Source organism: Macaca fascicularis, chromosome 1 (genome assembly GCF_037993035.2).
Source record: "Macaca fascicularis isolate 582-1 chromosome 1, T2T-MFA8v1.1".
In the NCBI taxonomy this organism is placed as follows: Eukaryota; Metazoa; Chordata; class Mammalia; order Primates; family Cercopithecidae; genus Macaca; species Macaca fascicularis.
The window spans coordinates 40,552,081-40,571,778 of NC_088375.1; the positions used below are offsets into that span (position 1 = coordinate 40,552,081).

A 19,698-nucleotide genomic window follows, 5' to 3' on the forward strand; every position below is an offset into this window, starting at 1 on the left:
TAATACGTCCCTAGATTCCCCTCCCTTCTTCATCCGACCAGAACATTATCCTTAAGGTTTTCCTAACTAGCAGTCTGCGTCTAACACTGACCCTAACTATCCAGAGTCACCTAACATATGCTTATTTCCTTGTTTCAGATTCCCATTATCCCTATCTTAATGGGACAACTGGGTCCGAAACTATGCACGTGGTTTTTTTTTTTTTGTTCTGTTTTTGCCGTGTACTTATTATCCACACCTTATCATCAAGTTCCTCAAAAGCTAGAACAAAACAAATCCGTGTCATCCACTATGTGCATCCTTCCTCTCTGCTTGGGGACGCCAAGGGTTTCAAGCTGCTGCCTCCTTGCCCTGGTCTCTGCTTGCCGTATCAGCCCTGGGTAAGCGCCCAGGTTCTGCTCAGGGACTAAAACTCATGATCTTCTGGCTCAGTTTCTGTGAACTGAGTCATTCTGGCACTGAGAATATTCCGTGACTCAGCAGGCCCGAAAAGGAGGATGTCAGAATCCACATAATTTCGAGTCTTTTAAAGGCAAGCCGAGGGACACAAACAACACAGCGGAAGAATTTCGCAGTGGGTCGTGCGTACCCAAGGGAAAAATGTCATTCCATTCCCAGCCTTTTCACTTCCTTCCTTGCCCCGGTAAAACGACTGGTTACACTTTAATTCAGCGGCAGGAAATCGCTTCACAAAACTCATCTGGCTGCTGCGGGCCCTTCTGATTCTCCAGGGACAGTGTCGGCCCCATGGACGCCCCGGACTTCTGTTCGGGAGGGGCTGGCGCGGGACCCCGGGCAGCAGCGGGCGCTCCCGGGTGGGACCGACACCTGGCTGGGCGGGGACCCTCCTGCCGCAGCCCAAATGGGCGCGAGGCCCCAGGGACGACCCCGAGCGACCTCCTGACCCGGCGTCGCCCCTCTAAGGCGCCCTCCCCCGCCTCCTCCCGCAACCCAGAGTCTCCCAGGCCGCGGAGGCCGAGGACCCCGGCGACTCCCGCGCGGGGAGCCGGGTCTGCGAGGCCGCCCTTCCCTCCCGGCATGCACCATCCTGCCGCCCTCTCCTCCCCTCCCCTCCCCTCCCCTCCCCCAACCCCCTCCCCGGCTCCCCGCCCACCCCGCGCGCCCCTCCCCCCGGTCGCGCGCAGCGGGCCCGAGCACGAGACGCCGCCGCCCCCGCCGCCGCCTGGAGTTGCCGGGACGGACGCGCAGTCCATGGGGCGCGCAGGGCCAGGGAGTTGCCCCAGGGACCGCGGGAGTTGCTGAGAGGAGACCGGGTTGGGCTTTCTCCTCTCCCAGACCCCACCCGACCCTGCCGATCCCACCCCCTGCTCCTTCCTCCCCGGGGGCGCGCACTCGGGCACGCGCTCGGAAGTTGGGGGTCGGCGCGGAGTGCAGGCTGCTTCCCGGGGTAGGTTAGGGAAGCGCGGAGGCGGCGCGCGGGGGCCGCGGTCGGCGAGCAGCGCGGTCCTCGCTAGGGGCGCCCGCCCGTCAGTCTCTCCCGCGCGAGTCGCCGCCACCGCCAGCCCGGGAGTCAGGCCCCTGGGCCCCCAGGCTCAAGCAGCGAAGCGGCCTCCGGGGAACGCCGCTAGGCTAGAGGAACGCGCCGGTGCCCTTGCCTTCGCCGTGGCCCAGCGTGCGGGCGGCGGGATGAGGGGGAGCCAGCGGGCCGCGCCGGCCCTGCGGCGCCGGGGGCGGCTCTGGCCCGTGTTGGCCGTGCTGGCGGCCGCCGCGGCGGGCTGTGCCCAGGCAGCCATGGACGAGTGCACGGACGAGGGCGGGCGGCCGCAGCGCTGCATGCCCGAGTTCGTCAACGCCGCCTTCAACGTGACCGTGGTGGCTACCAACACGTGTGGGACTCCGCCCGAGGAGTACTGTGTGCAGACCGGGGTGACCGGGGTCACCAAGTCCTGTCACCTGTGCGACGCCGGGCAGCCCCACCTGCAGCACGGGGCAGCCTTCCTGACCGACTACAACAACCAGGCCGACACCACCTGGTGGCAAAGCCAGACCATGCTGGCCGGGGTGCAGTACCCCAGCTCCATCAACCTCACGCTGCACCTGGGTAAGCGGTGACAGCCCCGTCCCCTGCTACTGCTCGCCAGCAGCCCAGCTCCCGGACCGGCTCCGTCCCCGTAGCCGGCCTCACGGACCCAGACAGCCGCGTGTTGGCTCTCTGTTCCCCGGCATGGGCCACACAGAAACTCCTTTCTCCAACTTCTGAAATAGATCTAGCTTTTAACATCCCGTGAGGGCCAGAATGTTCCGCACGAGTCTCTCTGCTTTCCTGTTCTTTCTGACTTAACGGGATTCTGGCTCTCTGATTATTCTGCATTTCGGCTGTTAGGATTGTGGTTCCTCCCCTCCACCTTTTTTTTTTTTTTCTGAAGCGTTAATCAGAAACTCCCATCCCCACTTTTCTCTTTGCTAGCAAGGCCGTCACAGCGCATACTTGGATCAGAAACAAGAAGGTCTGCCTTAAACATTTTCGTCTTTAAAATGTTTAGATGTCCCTCCAGGGCTGAGGGTGATTGTTCTGTTAAGGGGGAATTTGAGAGGAGCAAATGCCTTCGCTGCCTATATTGCCTATGTGGAATTAAAACATAAATTCACTTTTGAAGTTATTGTTCTTTATAGCTGCTCAGCCTTAAAAGCCACAGAGCGATTTGACTGCTAATCCTGGTGCAGAATAAACAAAAGGAAGTGCACTCACTGTAATTGCTGGGCACAGCCTTGTCCCTGGGTAAAAAGGCTCTCCTTTACTGTCTTCCCTTTTGCTTTCATTCAAAGCGAGTGTAGAAACACGTATAAGTGATCTTTCAGAAATCAGGAAAGGGATGTATAGAAAACTTCATGGCAGGGCAGTGGATGAGGATGGACATGTGTATCTGGAAGTACCAAAAATAATGTTCGATCTAGGTAAGTTTTTCCTCATCTATTGAGATATGTAAATAGGCAGAAAGTTTCATTATTGTGTTTAACCGAGGAACCAATGTGTGAGAAACTGACGTTTGACTTAGCGCTTCACTCCCCATTGCCTTGGAAGGCTTGATTATTACCAGTAGCTGGTACTAACGAACTTCCAGAGAGAACAGACTGCCCCAAGCCATTCTTCTGTCAAGGGAGGGTAATTCTGTGAGGCTAATATCCCTTAGGGGTGTTGGAAAGGAACATGTTGTTGGCAAATGGTTCTTTTGATCATGGTTTTGCTGCTCTCCGGTACACTAAACTTTATTTAAGTATCAGGATTCCAGAGAAAGAATTTGACTTACAAAAAGTACTTTGAAAAGTGGGATTAAATTATTGTGTGTGGAATAAGTGTCAGAAAAGAAGAATTATTTAACATCTTATTTGCAGTTGAGTCATTAAACAAATGAAACATTTTGAAAATAATTTCATAAAATGATACTATGAGGTATCTGTTTTTCAGGGATTGAAGAAGTAAAGTGCACTGAGTTCAGTTTTTTAAAGGTGCCTTTCTAAAGACATAGCTAGTGACCGAGGGTTTCCTAAGATGTGTGGGATTGCTCTTTTTTTTCTCCTGTTATATTTTTAAAATTGGTCAAAATTATTTTTGAAATTTGTATCTAAGTATTTTTGTTTAACTTTTGACTTGTTAAAGTTTCTGTGTTCAAGTTTGAATACCCTTGAAGTCTTATTTTGTTCATTTTCAGATTTTAAAATTTTCAAAGAAAAGGCGTTGCCTGATGTCTCAAATCTCAGATGCCTGAAATTCAATCGACAATTACTGAACAACAGTCTCTTATTTACATAAAGGTGGGGCTCTTGGCTCTCTGAATTTTCTCTTGTAGGCACTGTGTAGCTAAAGGTCGTTTAAGGTGATTTCAGAGGTAGATAGATTACTCAGTGATTACTACCTGTTGCAAAGATAATGTGGTAGAGTAAGCTGGTATCAGTTAAGTTAGATTGCTCCCACTGGGAGGCAGGTATGTTAACTTTGGGTCATGGTTGATTAAAAGGTCAAAAGAGATCTTAGAGTTTGCCTCTAACATCACTTTTTACTATAAAATGTTTTATGCTTGGACTTGGTTTTGCTGAAATTTCCCTCAACTTTTGGTAATATTGTTGCTAAATGAAATTCATAAAACTGAGTTTAAAACTTTGTAAGTTAAAAGTATTTTCTTACAAGTATTGTGATTAACTGTAAAAATACTTACTTTTTAGTTTAAGCTAACTTGACTCGGATACTTGACTTACACTTGTTCTTGGATCAGAAATGACATCCTGGAAGAAGTCATGTGTCGTGGAGGAGGTGGGAAGGGGGAAAGGTTTGTGTGTAGTGAGGTTGAGGTTTCTCTTTCTCTCCCCTCCCCACCTCGTCTTTAATGATAAGATTATATGTATACATGTATGTTTTGATCAACAATTTATGACAAGTATGCAAGGTGTTATATGTCACTGTGTGTTTTGATGTTCAGCATATTCACTCCCCAACTCCAGTTACTCCATGGGCTGCAGCTAACTGATTATTTCCCATGAATTAAAGTACCATGACTGTTTTGTGCATCTATTAAATCTCCCTTCCAGTTCAAATTTCACATACCCTTAAGCAAGTGATGCATATTGTGCTTCACCCTTACAGAGCATGTGAAACTAGAAATGAGTAGTGTGAAAGAGCTAGGTCTAGCCACCACTTTTCTAGCCTTCCTTTTGATGTTGAACTTTCAGTACAGTAAACTTTAAAATAAGCAGTCAAATCGTACATAAGAAATGTAAGTAGTTATGTAAGTGTTTGGGCACTGACTTTTTTAAATTATAAAAATGAAACATGACATTGTAAATTCAAACAGTAAGTATAGTGACAAGTGAGTCTCTTTATCACTACCTGCTAAGCTCCACGCCCTAGAGACCACCATTCACAATTTCTTACATTAATATGACCCTCTAGAAATTTTTCGTGCATACACGTGTATATATCAAATTATAGGATCATTGTAACTGGTACTTTTTGGGAGGCTGAGGCGTATTTTAACAGATGGCAAATACAAATCTGATTATTGTACCTGTATCATCATTTGCTATACAAAAGCCAGGAAAATCAGTGTTGATTTTGAAAACGGCCATCTTAAAAGCTTAAAAGCACCATACACAGTAATCCAGGGTGCAGGGTGTAGTGTGTCCTCGGATAAAAAGAGTTAAAGTTGCTATGGGAACCAGAATTGCACTTTCTGCTTGTTATGGGGAGAAATCTCAACCAGCCACCCTTTTCTAAAAAGAAGTCTTTTTTGTTTCGCCGTCAGCTTCTGGATGGATTATTCAATTGCTGTTAAAAAGTTTGGCTTTTATGTCTTATAGTAAGTTTTTATCCATACTAGTGGGGTAGTTGATACTATGATTGTAGCTGAGGATTTGCCTTTTATTAAACAGCCCCTTTAATTAATTTGATAATCATTGTGGATGGAAACTTGGCAGACAGGATCCTAATCTTGAGAAAGGTAGCTTTTCCTTTTTCTAAAAACAGTTAGATTAAGGAAAAGAGTGCTTATAAAACCAACCCAATCAAAGTTTATGGAACTCCTAAAATTAACACTGAGACCAGATTAGTTTCCAAGCTCCTCGTAAACTGTAGGAACCAGTAGTGATTAAATGAAGCTTTTAAATCTGTATCTGAATATCTTTTTGTGTGTGTGTAAATTAGAATAATTGATATATAGGCTATTGCCATTTATTCTCTTTGGTCCTCTGCTGAGTGTGTATGTATTTAACATGGAACAAATGGCAATTTCTCCCTCCAGGAAAAACCTTTGCAAGGTGGGTTCTCACTGTGTCAGGGAATAGCTCACTGTGGTGACTTCACTGTGGTATTTGTGCACCCTGAGGGGACACTATTTTAGTTTGTCTCACAAAGGCCTGATTTACATTTTGCAGGTTTCAACTTGAGGAGTTAAGGAGCTCTTCCTTAATGGCCAGCAGTTGTTGAACACAGTTTTATAAAGTTGCTGTTGGCTGTTTTCCTGTTCTATAGTTCACTGCTTTTTCTCCAAATTCCTTCTCCATTCTAAGGGCATTCAAAAAAGAATTTACACATTAGGTGAGAAGTTGGAGCTATAAGGCATCCTGAGCTCACCTCTTCCATTTGTCATTGGTCACATATGTGGGAGGAATCAAGTTTTGACTATTTCAATTCTAAATAATTTTTAAAAATTGGGTGTGTCTTTTGCTATGCACTCCTTCCTCCTGTGCATACTTTCTCATGTTATTGGCAGATATTCTGCAAACGTTTTAAAAAATACTCTTGAAGTATATACCACTGTACCTGATAGAAAGATGTAGAAGATTGAGGGTCCTGTCTTCAGAAGATTATACTCTATTAGGAATTTATACACTCATAATGACATTACAATAATAAATCAAGGATGTCTGTATTTTACATTTTACAGCTTATAAGGCCTCCAGTTTATCACTGATGAGATTTCTCACAATGCGATGAAGGCAAAGATGCTTAGGGTTGTGATTTGCCAAAAGTCATGGGGGAGATAAGTCTTTGACTACTTAGTTGATTGCATTCGTTCTTGCAGCTTGCAGCTTCTCTAACGAGTCTGTCAAAAGAATGTCTACTTTATCCTAAGCCACTTTAAAAATTTCATGTATACCCTGGTTCAGAGATACCATACTCCTTTGGTTTTCCTTGTTTTTTCTCCTGCCTACTCCTTTTTATTTTTGTTTTATTTTTTATTTTTATTTATTTATTTTTTTGTTAGATGAGTCTCGCTCTGTCGCCCAGGCTGGATTGCAGTGGCCCCATCTTGGCTCACTGCAAGCTTCGCCTCCCGGGTTCATGCCATTCTCCTGCCTCAGCCTCCCGAGTAGCTGGGACTACAGGCATCCGCCACCACCACGCGTGGCTAATTTTTTGTAGTTTTAGTAGACGCTGGATTTCACCGTGTTAGCCAGGATGCTCTCGATCTCCTGACCTCGTGATGCGCCCGCCTGGGCCTCCCAAAGTGCAGGGATTACAGGCGTGAGCCACTGCGCCTGGCCTTACTCCTTTTTATTTATGTTCCTAGATTCCTGTCTTTTCATGCTGTTCACGCTTTGTAGATGAACTCATGTTGGTCTCAAGGCTTTATTTGCAACTTCATTTGTAAATTTTTAAATTCTAAAGTTGTATTTCTAGTCACCTCTTTTTCCATATCTGAAAACTTGTTGGTTCTGGTCAATTTGGGATGTCCAGAGACCATATTCAAAACTAAATTCACTCCTTGTTGTCTCACCCAACTCAAAGCTCTTTTGGTATTCCCTATGTTAATGAACTACACTGCTGTCTAACCCTGAGGCTGTCAACTTATGTTGCCCAAGTCTCTCCTGAAAGAACCATGCTTGACAGGCTTCATGAGTAAAGACTACCCTGGGAAACAGTTAGGATCCACTGCTGTGAGGTGGGTCAGTTCTGGGTAGCTGTAACTTCACTCCTTTCTTTCCCACCAATCCTTACTATAATCTGTCCAAGACTCTACTTTTACCTTCTATATCTAGGCACTATGTGTCTTGAATGCTTATCTTTCCATCCTCTTTGTCCCTGCTTTACTGTAAGTTCCCATTGCATTTCACCTGGATTGTTGCCACAGCCTCCTAATAAACTGGTGGGCTTTCTACCTCCAGCTTTGCCCTTTATATTTGGGCAGCCATCCTTTGGATTGAGTGATGGTTCTAAAATGCAAATCTGATTATACAATTTTGCAGCTAAAAATTCTGCAGTGGTTCCTCAAGATTTTAGGATGAAGTCCAAACTCCTTGGCATGGTGTACAGGGTACTTTAAGATCTGGACCCTTTTGTCGCTTCGTGTGCTCACAGGGCTGTTCTTTGGTTTGGAACACTTCTCCCAGGTGTTAATATCCTTTAGGACTCCTTCCCCCGTTTCTCTCTCTCTCTCTCCCCTTTCTACCCTACTCCCTGGCTTGGATTAGGTCTCCCACTCACACCGCCCTGTGGGTATTTATCACAGTCCCTATCACACAGGGTTATCTGTTTCTTTACTTGTCTGTTTCCACCTTTAAACCATGAAGTTTTTGAAGGACGAGTCAGGGGTTTAGTAATCTTTTAGTTCAGTTAAAGATGACTAGTATTGGTTAATTTTTTGTTATGTATTAGCACCAATGCAAATTCCTGGATGTGTAGTGATTCAGGGGATCATTGCCCTGACCTCATTCTTAGATGAGGTGTAGATGCAGAGGCCCATGTGTCTCTATTTGGGGGTAGGCAAATGATGGCCTTCTTAGCCAAGTCCAGTCCAGGCCTGCCACCTATTTTTGTATGGACTGTGAACTGGTTTGTACATTTTTAATTGGTTAGAAAAAATCAGAAGAATAATATTTTGTGACATGTGAAAATTTCATGAAATCCAAATTTTGGTTATCCATAAATTTTTGTTGGAGCACAGTTTAGCTCATGTAGCAAAGCATTGTCTGCGGCTGTTTTTGCACAGCAAAGGCAGAGTTGAGTAATAGTGACAGACTCCATATGTCCCAGCCCACAAAGGCTGAAGTATTTACTATCTGGCTGTCATAGCACAGGTTTGTTGACCTCTGTTCTGGAGCAGTACTTTCATGTTATATAGTAAGTCCCAAGTGACAGATGCAAGCACAGAGAGGATTCGCTTCACTATTTGGGTGGAGGCTGGAGGCATTCTATCTCCAGTGACCCTTGTCTGGCATAGTGTTCATAAAAATATATGTACAGTGAGTGAATAAATGAATGCCTGAATTATAAAACTCCCAGAACATTGAACATTAATTTAAATTCTTCAAAGCAAAACTTTTGAGCTTGTGTTTATTTTTTATCAGTGCCATCTCTCCATTTTATAAGATATATGTAACTGTAATAGCTAATGTTAAATGTAGTATGTGGTTTTATTTCTGTAAATTTTTTCAAAAAGTACTAAGGTATGGAACTGGTATGGAATTGGAAAGGCCTATGATTGTCCTTTTTTGGGTAAAAATTAGACTGTTATGTGACTTGAAGTCAGCCTAGATAAATCTTAGGAGAAAACTCATGAATTCTCACATGTGAATATGTATTTGTGAAATGTTAATTTGTATTTTTTTCCTTTAAAAATGGACATAAGCAAATTTTATTTAAAGCATATATATATATTCTATAGTTTCAGCTACTTGGGAGGCTGAGGCAGAGGGATCACTTGAGCTAAGAAGTTTGAGGCTGTAGTACACCATGATTGCGCCTGTTGAATACCCACTACACCCGAGCCTGGACGACATAGACGCTATCTCAAAAATTAAATAAAATATGTATATTCACATGTACATTGTTGAAATAGATTCTTAAAGGGAATTATTAAGCAGTTGAGGGGAGAGGTTACAGTGAAGTATCTTATTTGCTTGTTGTATATAGCATCCTTTTAAGTTTAGTGAAGTCATCATGAGTAGATTTAGAAGATAGGCATACTGTCTCTTTAGGATAGTGAAGAACTGTAAATGTAGAGTATGGTATAGCCCAGTGTATTCCACATTAAAGTGGTTAGGCTGTTGAGCAGTAACCACATATTCATCTAGAGTTAATAGGCAGCAGCAACAGTTGCTTCTTTTTTTTTTTTTTTTGACAGTTTCTCTCTTGTCGCCCAGGCTGGAGTGCAGTGGCATGATCTTGGCTCACTGCGACCTCCGCCTCCCAGGTTCAAGAGATTCTCCTGCTGAGGAGATTCTCCTCCTGAATAGCTGGGATTACAGGCATGTGCCACCACACCCAGCTAATTTTGTATTTTTAGTAGAGAGGGGGTTTTACCATGTTGGTCAGGTTGGTTTGGAACTCCCGACCTCAGGTGATCTGCGCATCTCGGCTTCCCAAAGTGCTGGGAGTACAGGCCTGAGCCACCATACCCGGCCCTGCTTCTTTACTTGTTCATTTTTCCTGCTGGACTTTATTGACAGCTCTACCACTGTTCTGTTTGGGTTTTAGGGAAAGGTGTTAAAGTTTAGAGCAGAGCTGTTTGTTTATTTTTACTGCTGAAAATTTCTGAGGTTTTTAAAAATATGGGATTAATGTTTCTTTTAAGTTGTCAGCTTGAAAGTGTATAGTTTCAAGATGATTTTGTGCTGATTTTATTACTTTGCCTTGGTTGCTTGCTATAAGACTTAAGATAGAACTTGCCCTGTGGAGAAGAATAGAGTAAAATAAAATAATTTAAAAATAAGAAAAAAAAGATTAAAAAAAAAAACAACAACAAACCACCTGTGTAACAGGGCCCTGCTGGAATTTGCAAGCATCCCCTTTCTTGTGACATGATAAAGTTAGGTGTTTGCTCATTTGGGTCTAAAACTGACAGCTTGCTAATAGGGGTTACCAGAAAACCCATTTATAGAAACATTCCTGAGATTTTAGAGTACTGCACCAGACTAGGGTGGCACTAATTAATTGTGTCTGCTTTTCTATGCGTGTGCTCTTCTAGGGGCCAGCCTGAAATAAGTGGGCCCAGTCAGCCTGGTACAGCTACATATTCATGAAATAGAATAAAGCAGACTTCACTCTTTCTTAGACAATGGCACCCTCAGATCTCTTGTGGGAGAAGAACCTTATGGTAAGGCTGGGAAATGAATAAGGGGATTTACCTTATTTCTTTTGAACTTTAGGAGTTACATTTCCTCAGTTCCCTTCTTTTACTCTTTGTTTCCAACCGCGTGTGGCCGCTTCCTCTTTTATTGAGGCCAACGTTGGATTGTTTTATTTTTAGATTTTTGTTATTTTATCTTTTTGTTTTGAAAGTTGGAGGAGATATTAATTCAGAATCAGTCTTCTTCACATTGCTTGCTTTTTTTTTTATTTAAAGAGACAAAGTCTCACTCTGTTGCCCAAGCTGGAAGTGCAGTGGTGCAATCAGAACTCACTGCAGCCTTGACCTCCTAGGTGCAAGTGATCCTCTTGCCTTGGCCTCCCACAGGGCTGGGAATAGAGGTATGAGTCACCATGCCTGGCCTCTTTTTCCTTTTCTTGAATTTGGTATGTGGTCTTGTGTAGAGTTAAGGACTCAGTAAATTTTGTTTCATGATGATAAATCACAGTACTGTGTATGTATGAAAGTTTCTGCTAACCAGAATGATTGTGGCAGTGACTATACAGGTACCTGTCTGTTTTCAGAGACCTGGTTAATGACCAGTCTCTTTTTTTCCCATCTTCTTTAGAGTTCTGATTTTGTGTTCTATTCTTGAGCTGGGTGGAGCTCAATAATAAATTTTACATATGTAAAATTTCAGAGCTATACATTTAATATTTGTATCCTTCATTATATGTAAATTATTCCTCAAATAAAAAAGTTAATTAAGAAACTCTCAGCCAATTGTAGTACAATATAATATAATTGATTTTTTTTTTTTTGGTATGATTTTTGGCTTAGAATAGGAGAGAACACCATGTGAGGCTTCATCATCTAAAATATATTTCTCTTACTGTCTTTCTCCCCTCTACCAAAAGTTGCTGGCATTAATAGGCATTGACAGATAGTTGTTGAGTGATCACATCAGTGAACTAGCTGGTTTTAATTGAGTTATGAGCCCATTTTCATTGAAGTACCTGCAGAGCCCTCTCATACGATCATGCTTGTTAGACGCCTCAGGCAGTGCAGCATGGGAAACCTGGGGAAGAGCGGTCCTCTGTTCTCACCTCACTTTAAGCAGGTAGTGGTTTTGGTTGATGCTTCGTCGTTTGATGTGGTAAGATGATAAGTCTGTGGGTTTTGCTGCAGGTTTAGAGAATTCTTTAAGAATGTCTTTCCGTGGCATATGCTTTGGTCACAATGTCTGGTGCTTATGTAACTTGCTATTTAATTTCCGTGGTGAAACATAAATGTTCCACATACCACTTAAATATGGGAAGACCCCATCTTCATTCATTTAAACATGGTCTAGGTAATGGCTTTCTCTTATTGAGCCTTTTAGAAATAAAAAGTCTGAAGTTTGAATTATGTGGCTTTCTTGGAGAAACTTATTTATTTATTTATTTATTTATTTATTTATTTATTTATTTTTGAGACAGTCTCAGTCTTTTGCCCAGGCTGGAGTGCAGTGGCATGATCTTGGCTCACTGCAGCCTCCACCTCCCAGGTTCAGCGATTCTCCTGTCTCAGCCTCCCGAGTAGCTGGGATTACAGGCACACACCACCATGCCCGGCTAGGTTTTTTGTATTTTTTTTTTTTAGTAGAGATCGGGTTTCACCATGTTAGCCAGGCTGGTCTCGGTCTCCCAAAGTGCTGGGATTACAGGCGTGAGCCACTGTGCCTGGCCGGAGAAACTTACAAAGCTATGAAATATTTCCAATGATCTGAAAAGATCCACCTGCTTAAAATGAGATGAGCTTTATTGCATTTTGATTCTAATTAGTGGACGAAGGACTTATGTAAATAAGACTGCTGGGGGGGAAATGGTTCACTCATAGACGTTGTAGTATGGGGTGTGTGAGTTATGATAGATATTGAAGGTGCTTTTTATATCCTAAAGATACTTTTATTTGTAATGTATTTGAGGAGATCAGACAGAAACATTGACCTGTAGGCAAAATAATTCAGTTGAAACTTTTTTTCTGAGATGGAATCTTGCTCTGTTGCCCAGGCTGGAGTACAGTGGCACGATCTCAGCTCACTGCAACCTCCATCTCCCGGGTTCAAGTGATTCTCCTGCCTCAGCCTCCTGAGTAGCTGGGACTCTATAGGCACATGACACCATGCCCAGCTAATTTTTGTATTTTTAGTAGAGTCGGGGTTTCATCATATTGGTCAGACTGGTCTCGAACTCCTGACCTCGTGATCTGCCTGCCTCCGCCTCCCAAAGTGCTGGGATTACAGGAGTGAGCCACCGCGCCCAGCCCAGTTGAAACTTTTTAAATTGTTGGGAGAATACCTGCGGAGCATTTTGAAGAGTAGGGATTGAAGTCAGCCAGGAAAGCTTCCTGGATCTTGAAGAAAAGTAATAGACATGAGTGTAGAGTTTTTCCAGGAAGGTAGAGTTGTTTGAATAAAGATCTAAAAGTAGTTAGATAATGGTGAAGGCATTATTTGCCATTCATGGATCAATGAGGATGTGCCAGATGGATTCTGGGGAGAAGAAGAACTTGAAAGCGGGGTGACAAAAGAAAGTGAATTACCTTTTGTCAAGTGCCTGCTGGTTACCTCTTTGAATTCTTCAGACTTGAGAACTATTGTTAACCCCTGGGGAATAATTGTATGACTAGTGACTTTTCTGAGGTTGCATAGGTTGAAATCCAGACCTGCTTTGATACATAGATTTTGCTTTTGCCACTCTGCCATGTTAGGTCAGACCTGCTGTAAGTGAAAGTGAATTCTAGGAAGACCTCAAATTGAGAAGTGAAATGAGAGTGCTAAAGAACTAAGCATTGTTTCTCTGATAGACCACTGCTTGAGGATCTCTGGATTTAGATTGCTCCTGTTAAAAGGGCTTTACACTTATTCTTGAAGAACAGAGGATTTTTTTTTAATTAAAAATACATATTTTTTTATTTAGACAGGGTCTTGCTCTGTCATCCAGGTTGGGGTGCAGTGGCACGATCGCATTTCATTGCAGCCTCAAACACCTGGGCTCAAGCAAACCTCCTACCTCAGCCTCCTGAGTAGCTAGGACTACAGGCATATACCACCATGCCTAGCTAATTTTATTTTTTTGTAGAGATGAGGTCTCTCTGTGTTGCCCAGACTGGACCCGAACTCCTGGCCTCAAACAGTTCTCCTGCCTCGGCCTTCCAAAGTGCTGGGATTACAGGTGTAAGCCACCATGCCCAGCTGAGGATTGTTTTCAGTGGAAGAATTTTAGGTTTTGGGCACATGTACTAGTTGTATGATATTTAGCTGTTAATGCTTCTAGAAATTTCTAAGGAGTTTATTGAATTTGAGAATGAGGTCCTGGATTTTGTCAGTGTCTATTGATAGAAAAAAATATGCTCTACTTGTGAAAAGAAAATTTCTACACCTTCTGAATTTATTATGCCAAAGGGAAAAGTTAGGCCCTGGAAACTGAGTCACATAGCGTAGCTGTTTTTCTTCTCTGGTGCATGACAGTTGCTTAGGGACCTTTGTGTTGAGACGTTACGTATAACCAGATACCCTATTTATTCAAACCTAGACTAAGTGAAGCTAGAGGTAGAGACCCCTGTGATTGTTATTGCTTTACAATGGAATGTTAAGCAACCCCCTTAGAGTATAATAGTAACCAATCAAATCTTGTATCTGTATGTTAGCTTTATGTAGAAAATGTTGTAATTCTGTTCTACTCCCCTATTTTTGCCCATATAAATGATCCTCACCTTTCCCAACACTGCGGAGTGCTGAGCACCATTCTTTAGTGTCAGTGTTTCCTGGACAACTGCCCTCACTCTTTGCGCTTGAATGAATTCTTTTTTTTTTTTTTTGAGACGGGGTCTTGCTATGTGTCCCAGGCTAGAGTGCAGTGGCGCAATCTCGGCTCACTGCAACCTCTGCCTCCCAGGTTCAAGTGATTCTTCTGCCTCAGCCTCCTGAGTAGCTGGGATTACAGGTACTTACCACTGTGCCCAGCTGATTTTTGGATTTTTTAGTAGAGATGGGGTTTCGCCATGTTAGCCAGGCTGGTCTCGAACTCCTGACCAGGTGATCTACCCACCTTGGCCTCCCAAAGTGCTGGGATTACCGGCGTGAGCCACCACACCTTGCCTTTTTTTTTTTTTTTTTTTTTGATACAGAGTTTTATTCTGTTGCCAGGCTGGAGTGCAATGGCGTGATCTTGGTGCACTGCTACCTCTGCCTCCTGGGTTCAAGCGATTCTCCTGCCTCAGCCTCCTGAGTAGCTGCAATTACAGGCATGTGCTACCACACCCAGCTAATTTTTGTATTTTTAGTAGAGATGGGAGTTCACCATGTTGGCCAGGCTCCCGACCTCAAGTGATTGCCCGCCTCGGCCTCCCAAAGTGCTGGGATTACAGACGTGAGCCACTGCGCGCAACCGAATGAATTCTTTCAACTGGATCCTCTGTGAGAAAGACATTACTCTTATTTGTGAAGAACAAAGGATTGTTTTCTTTTTTCTTTTTTTCTTTTTTTTTTGTTTTTTGTTTTTTAGATGGTGTTTCACTCTTGTCACCCAGGCTGGAATGCAGTGGCACGATCTTGGCTTACTGCAACCTCCACCTCCTGGGTTCAAGCAATTCTTCTGTCTCAGTCTCCTGAGTAGCTGGAATTACAGGCGCCCACCACCACGCCTGGCTAATTTTTGTATTTTTAGTAGAGATGGGGTTTCAGCATGTTGGTCAGGCTAGCCTCGAACTCCTGACCTCAGGTGATCCATCTACCTTGGCCTCCCAAAGTGCTGGGATTACAGGCGTGAGCCGCCGCACCTGGCCCAAAGGATTGTTTTCAATGGAAGACTTGTAGGTTTTGGGTACTTGAACTAGTTGCATGATATTCAGTTGTTAATGGTTCTAGGAATTTCTAAGGAATTTATTGAATTTCAGAGTGAGGTCCTGGATTTTATCAGTGTCTGACAGGAAAAGTGTACCCTATCCCATTTCCTCAGGGATGGTCAGTGCTTTCATTTATACAGGGAATGCCACCATCTTATCTCCTTTCTGCCTTATCCATGACTTCTTTCTGGTTGTTGAGAATTGCTGAGTTTAGTTCACTTGCTTACTTTATCTGACATTATTAAAGATAAGGCTGCCTGGTCTATCTTCACATTCTAGTTCTTTCCCTCTCTGCTCCAAGTAAATTCTAACCCTTACATGGTATGTTTTGTTGTTAAAGTTTGCTAACTGAATAGGTCTAACCCACCTTTTGTTAATTGATGGATAGATAACTACTGTAGTCCCGGGAGCTTTCTTTGTCAGTATTAACATTATTCAGATTCAGAAGTGATACCATTCACTTTGATGTCTGTATATGTGAATTTGCAGATCTGTAAGTCTCTCTTTCCATCTTCCCCTCTCTCTTTCTGCCTCCCTCCTTTTCTCTTTAGTTTCCCCAGAGTGTTGCTGGGCTAAGGTTCAGTCAGAGGACTCTTAGATACCTTAACTTTTTTTGGTTTTATTTTTGAAGAAAGGGATCATAGTTCCCATTAGGACATGTATTTACAATGTGTTTTCTTTTGCTCTCCCACCACAGTCTCCCTCTACTTCTAGAACTTAAAATTCTACGATTGTTTTTTCTCCCTCATGCCCCATCCCCTTTTTTAAAAAAGTCAGAACTCTTCTTACTATAGTAGAACTTTACAGGTTTGAGTTGGCTGATTAAATATACTAAGTATTACTGAATCACTGCCCTGCCTTTTCTGCTTTCTTTACAGACCTGTTTAGTATACATTGTATGTACTTTTTTTTTTTTTTTTTTTGAGACAATCTTGCTCTGTTGCCCAGGCTGTAGTGCAGTGGTGTGATCTCAGCTCACTGCAACTTCTTTCTCCTGGGTTCAAGCAATTGTCCTGCCTTAGCCTCCTGAGTAACTGGGACTGTAGCCGTGGGCCCCCATGCGTGGCTAGTTTTTGTATTTTTAGTAAAGATGGAGTTTTACCATGTTGGCCAGGCTGGTCTAGAACTCCTGACCTCAGGTGATCCACCCACCTAAAGTCCTGAGATTACAGGCCTGAGCTGCCGCTCCTGGCCCACAGATGAATTTTTTTTTTTTTTTTGAGACGGAGTCTTGCTCTGTTGCCCAGACTGGAGTGCAGTGGCGCGATCTGGACTCGCTGCAAGCTCCGCCTCCCAGGTTCACGCCATTCTCCTGCCTCAGCCTCCCAAGTAGCTGGGACTACAGGCGCCCGCCAATACGTCCAGCTAATTTTTTTGTATTTTTAGTAGAGACGGGGTTTCACCGTGGTCTCGATCTCCTGACCTTGTGATCTACCCGCCTTGGCCTCCCAAAGTGCTGGGATTACAGGCGTGAGCCACCGCGCCTGGCCCACAGATGATTTTTAAATGCTCTTGCTCAGTTTCCTTTCTTATAGGGAGAGTGGGTGGCACCCTGTGCTACACCAGAGGGCTGAGTGTTGGGTTTAGAATGTCCTCAATGTCCTCCCTTGTCTCCGTTGTTTTTTATTTTGTTTTGTTTTTGGTCAGTTGGTAAAATATAAATACATAAACGTTTTCTCAGGGCTTTTCCATCAACTTTCTCCAGAGAGAGTGAAGGGATCCCAATGATTTCCAAGGAAAAAGTTTTGCAGTTTTTAGAAGCGGGTTAGTGACAGCATGATGAAATGAGCTGAATAGCTTTTTTTGAGTTTTCACTGGCAGGGACTGGGAAGTGATATTTTCCTGCCCTGGCATCACAAATCCCAATTAGAGGCATACCCCTATTTTGATGGTGCTGGTGACGTCATCTGTTTTGATGCCACTAAGTTTAAAGAATTTTTTTTTTTTTTTTTTTTTTTTTTTTTTTTTTTTTTTTGAGACGGAGTCTTGCTCTGTCACCCAGGCTGGAGTGCGGTGGCCGGATCTCAGCTCACTGCAAGCTCCGCCTCCCGGGTTCACGCCATTCTCCTGCCTCAGCCTCCCGAGTAGCTGGGACTATAGGCGCCCGCCGCCTCGCCCGGCTAGTTTTTTGTATTTTTTAGTAGAGACGGGGTTTCACCGTGTTAGCCAGGATGGTCTCGATCTCCTGACCTCGTGATCCGCCCGTCTCGGCCTCCCAAAGTGCTGGGATTACAGGCGTGAGCCACCGCGCCAGGCCTAAAGAATTTTTTCTAAAAAAATTCTGGATCGTGATCTGATAGAGTTGAGCATGCCAGAATTTTCATTGAAATTGTGTTCTTTTGGAGGTGGGAATAAACAAGGGACTAAGGGTAAAGATTGTGGTGAGGTTGGGGGAGGGCTAGAAACCAAAAGAGCAATTGTGTACTTGAATTGCTTTGGTCATGTGATTGCCCCTTCTTGGGTAAAGGGTCATGATCAGTGGCCTTCAGTGTCTTGGATTAACTTTCAGAGCAGTCCATACATAGTTTTGAATTTGTGGTATTTTAGACAAGTTCATGGGATAGAAAATCTATTGGATACTATAAATTCTTAGAATTCTACAAATTATGAGCATTTGCGGGAACATCTGTAATGCAGCTGTAATAAAATTTGTTTATTGTCAGGATTGCTTTAGAGGCTTTTGCTGGATTATTACTGTTTTCAGTGTTTTTGCCACATGCGCTGAAACAGCATCGACTCCTGGGTAGACTTCAGGATCATTCAGTTTTGTAGCCATTCTAATCAGGTTTAAAACATATGTCCACTTTAGAGCTCTTACGTCCTGGCACAGGCGTCTATGGTGAATACAGGCCATTTCAAGATGGACACTGATTCTGGAATTAACATACTTCCCAGATGTTTGTAGTACAGATTTGTTTTCTGTGCTGTCTGTCATGTGTTGTTGTGTGTCTGTCTCCATCTGTGCTTTCCTCTGTTTTTCCTTTTAGAATCCCTGGGGAAAGGTAGGGATCTGCTTTTTGGATTGGGAAATAGAATAGGCATTAAATTTTCGGTGAAAACCTTTGAGTTGGTATTGACATTTCTGTGAGAGGAGAGGCTGCTTTGTTCCCTCAAGGGAGACTGTTGGTGAGGGTGGTATTGGGGGTGAGACTCTGAATGTAACTAGACACGGACTTCTTCACATCTCTAGTGGTTTTCAATTATGAAATGGGCAACTGATGCTCTGAGTCAGCAGCCTTTTAACCATGCCTGACTGAAGAGACCTTGTGTTTGAAATTCACAGCATTGCCTGGATCCCTGCTGTCTTTTTGTGCCTCCCGCTAACACACAGCTGTTTTTGTTCATACATCGTTTTGTGTTCAACTGCCTGGTTACTTCCTCAGGTCCCTTTTATGGTGAATAATGGACACATGGGAGTTTGAACACCCAAGTGTGTGGTTATTCAAACAGGAAGTCTCAAGGAAGCACAGTAACTTTGTCAGAGGAACAAAAGATGGGACAGGAAAGGCTATTGATGATTCTAGGCTTCAAACATCTGTCGGGAAATCTGATAATTTCTGAAGTACAGATATTCCATAGCTTACAAACAAGATGGTTTGTTTATTTGGAACTTGTTCCATTTTAAAAAAATCAGGGTATTAAATCCTAATCCATAAAATAGAAGTGGTGGGAAAAAAAGGATATAATGTGGCATCATTAGTGTGAAAAAGAGGAGAGAGGTTCTGCCTGTGGCTTGACTGGGTTTCAGGAGAAAGGCTGGAGCAGCTCATCTTGACTGAAGGTAACCCTGAGGCTGTATCCAGGGGTGAGCACATAGGTGGGACTTGACAGAGGCTGCTAGAGCTGACAGAATTGGATTAAAAGATGATTTTATGCAGAGCTTTTGATGATTGAGCACTGGAGGAATATGAGATAAAGAAGAATGTAGGTTGCACTTAAAGAGCATGCAGTCCAGTGGGAGAGTAAGAATGTGTGTATCAACAAATATACTCTGAGACAAAACATAAAGTGCCGTGAGAGAAGGATAGAAATTCCATGTGCCTGCAAAGGAGATATGACTATAGCAGATCAAAATAAATGCTTCCCAGGACGTTTATCTGGTGACTGTTAAGATTCCTTATGACCTTGGGATTCCTTGTTTATGTGATAAAGGACTTGCCAGAAATAGTCAAATAAATCCTGATTTTAGATTTAACAATGAAAATTAAATCTGGAAGTCAAAGAAGGGGGAGCCCTGGGTTCATAGCAATTTATATTAAGCAAGCGGGGTGATGCAAATGCTAAAGGA

At 43.3% G+C, this 19,698-nt stretch overlaps 1 protein-coding gene across 2 annotated transcripts in view; it reads left to right on the top strand.

Annotated features, from left to right (window-relative positions):
• Positions 1–1,185: 1,185 nt before the first annotated feature.
• LAMC1 (laminin subunit gamma 1) overlaps positions 1,186–19,698 on the top strand; it is a 123,168-nt gene continuing 104,655 nt past the window's right edge. Inside the window, exons 1-2 of one of the 2 annotated variants that reach the window (XM_074029903.1) lie at positions 2,774–2,916; positions 3,672–3,774. Coding sequence is in view for 1 of the 2 variants with exons in the window: in XM_005540187.3 (XP_005540244.3) it covers positions 1,648–2,062 (415 nt within the window). In the remaining variant the exon portion in view is untranslated. Of the gene's footprint in view, positions 2,063–2,773; positions 2,917–3,671; positions 3,775–19,698 lie in introns of those variants that run through there. The other variant, XM_005540187.3, reaches the window with a different exon arrangement.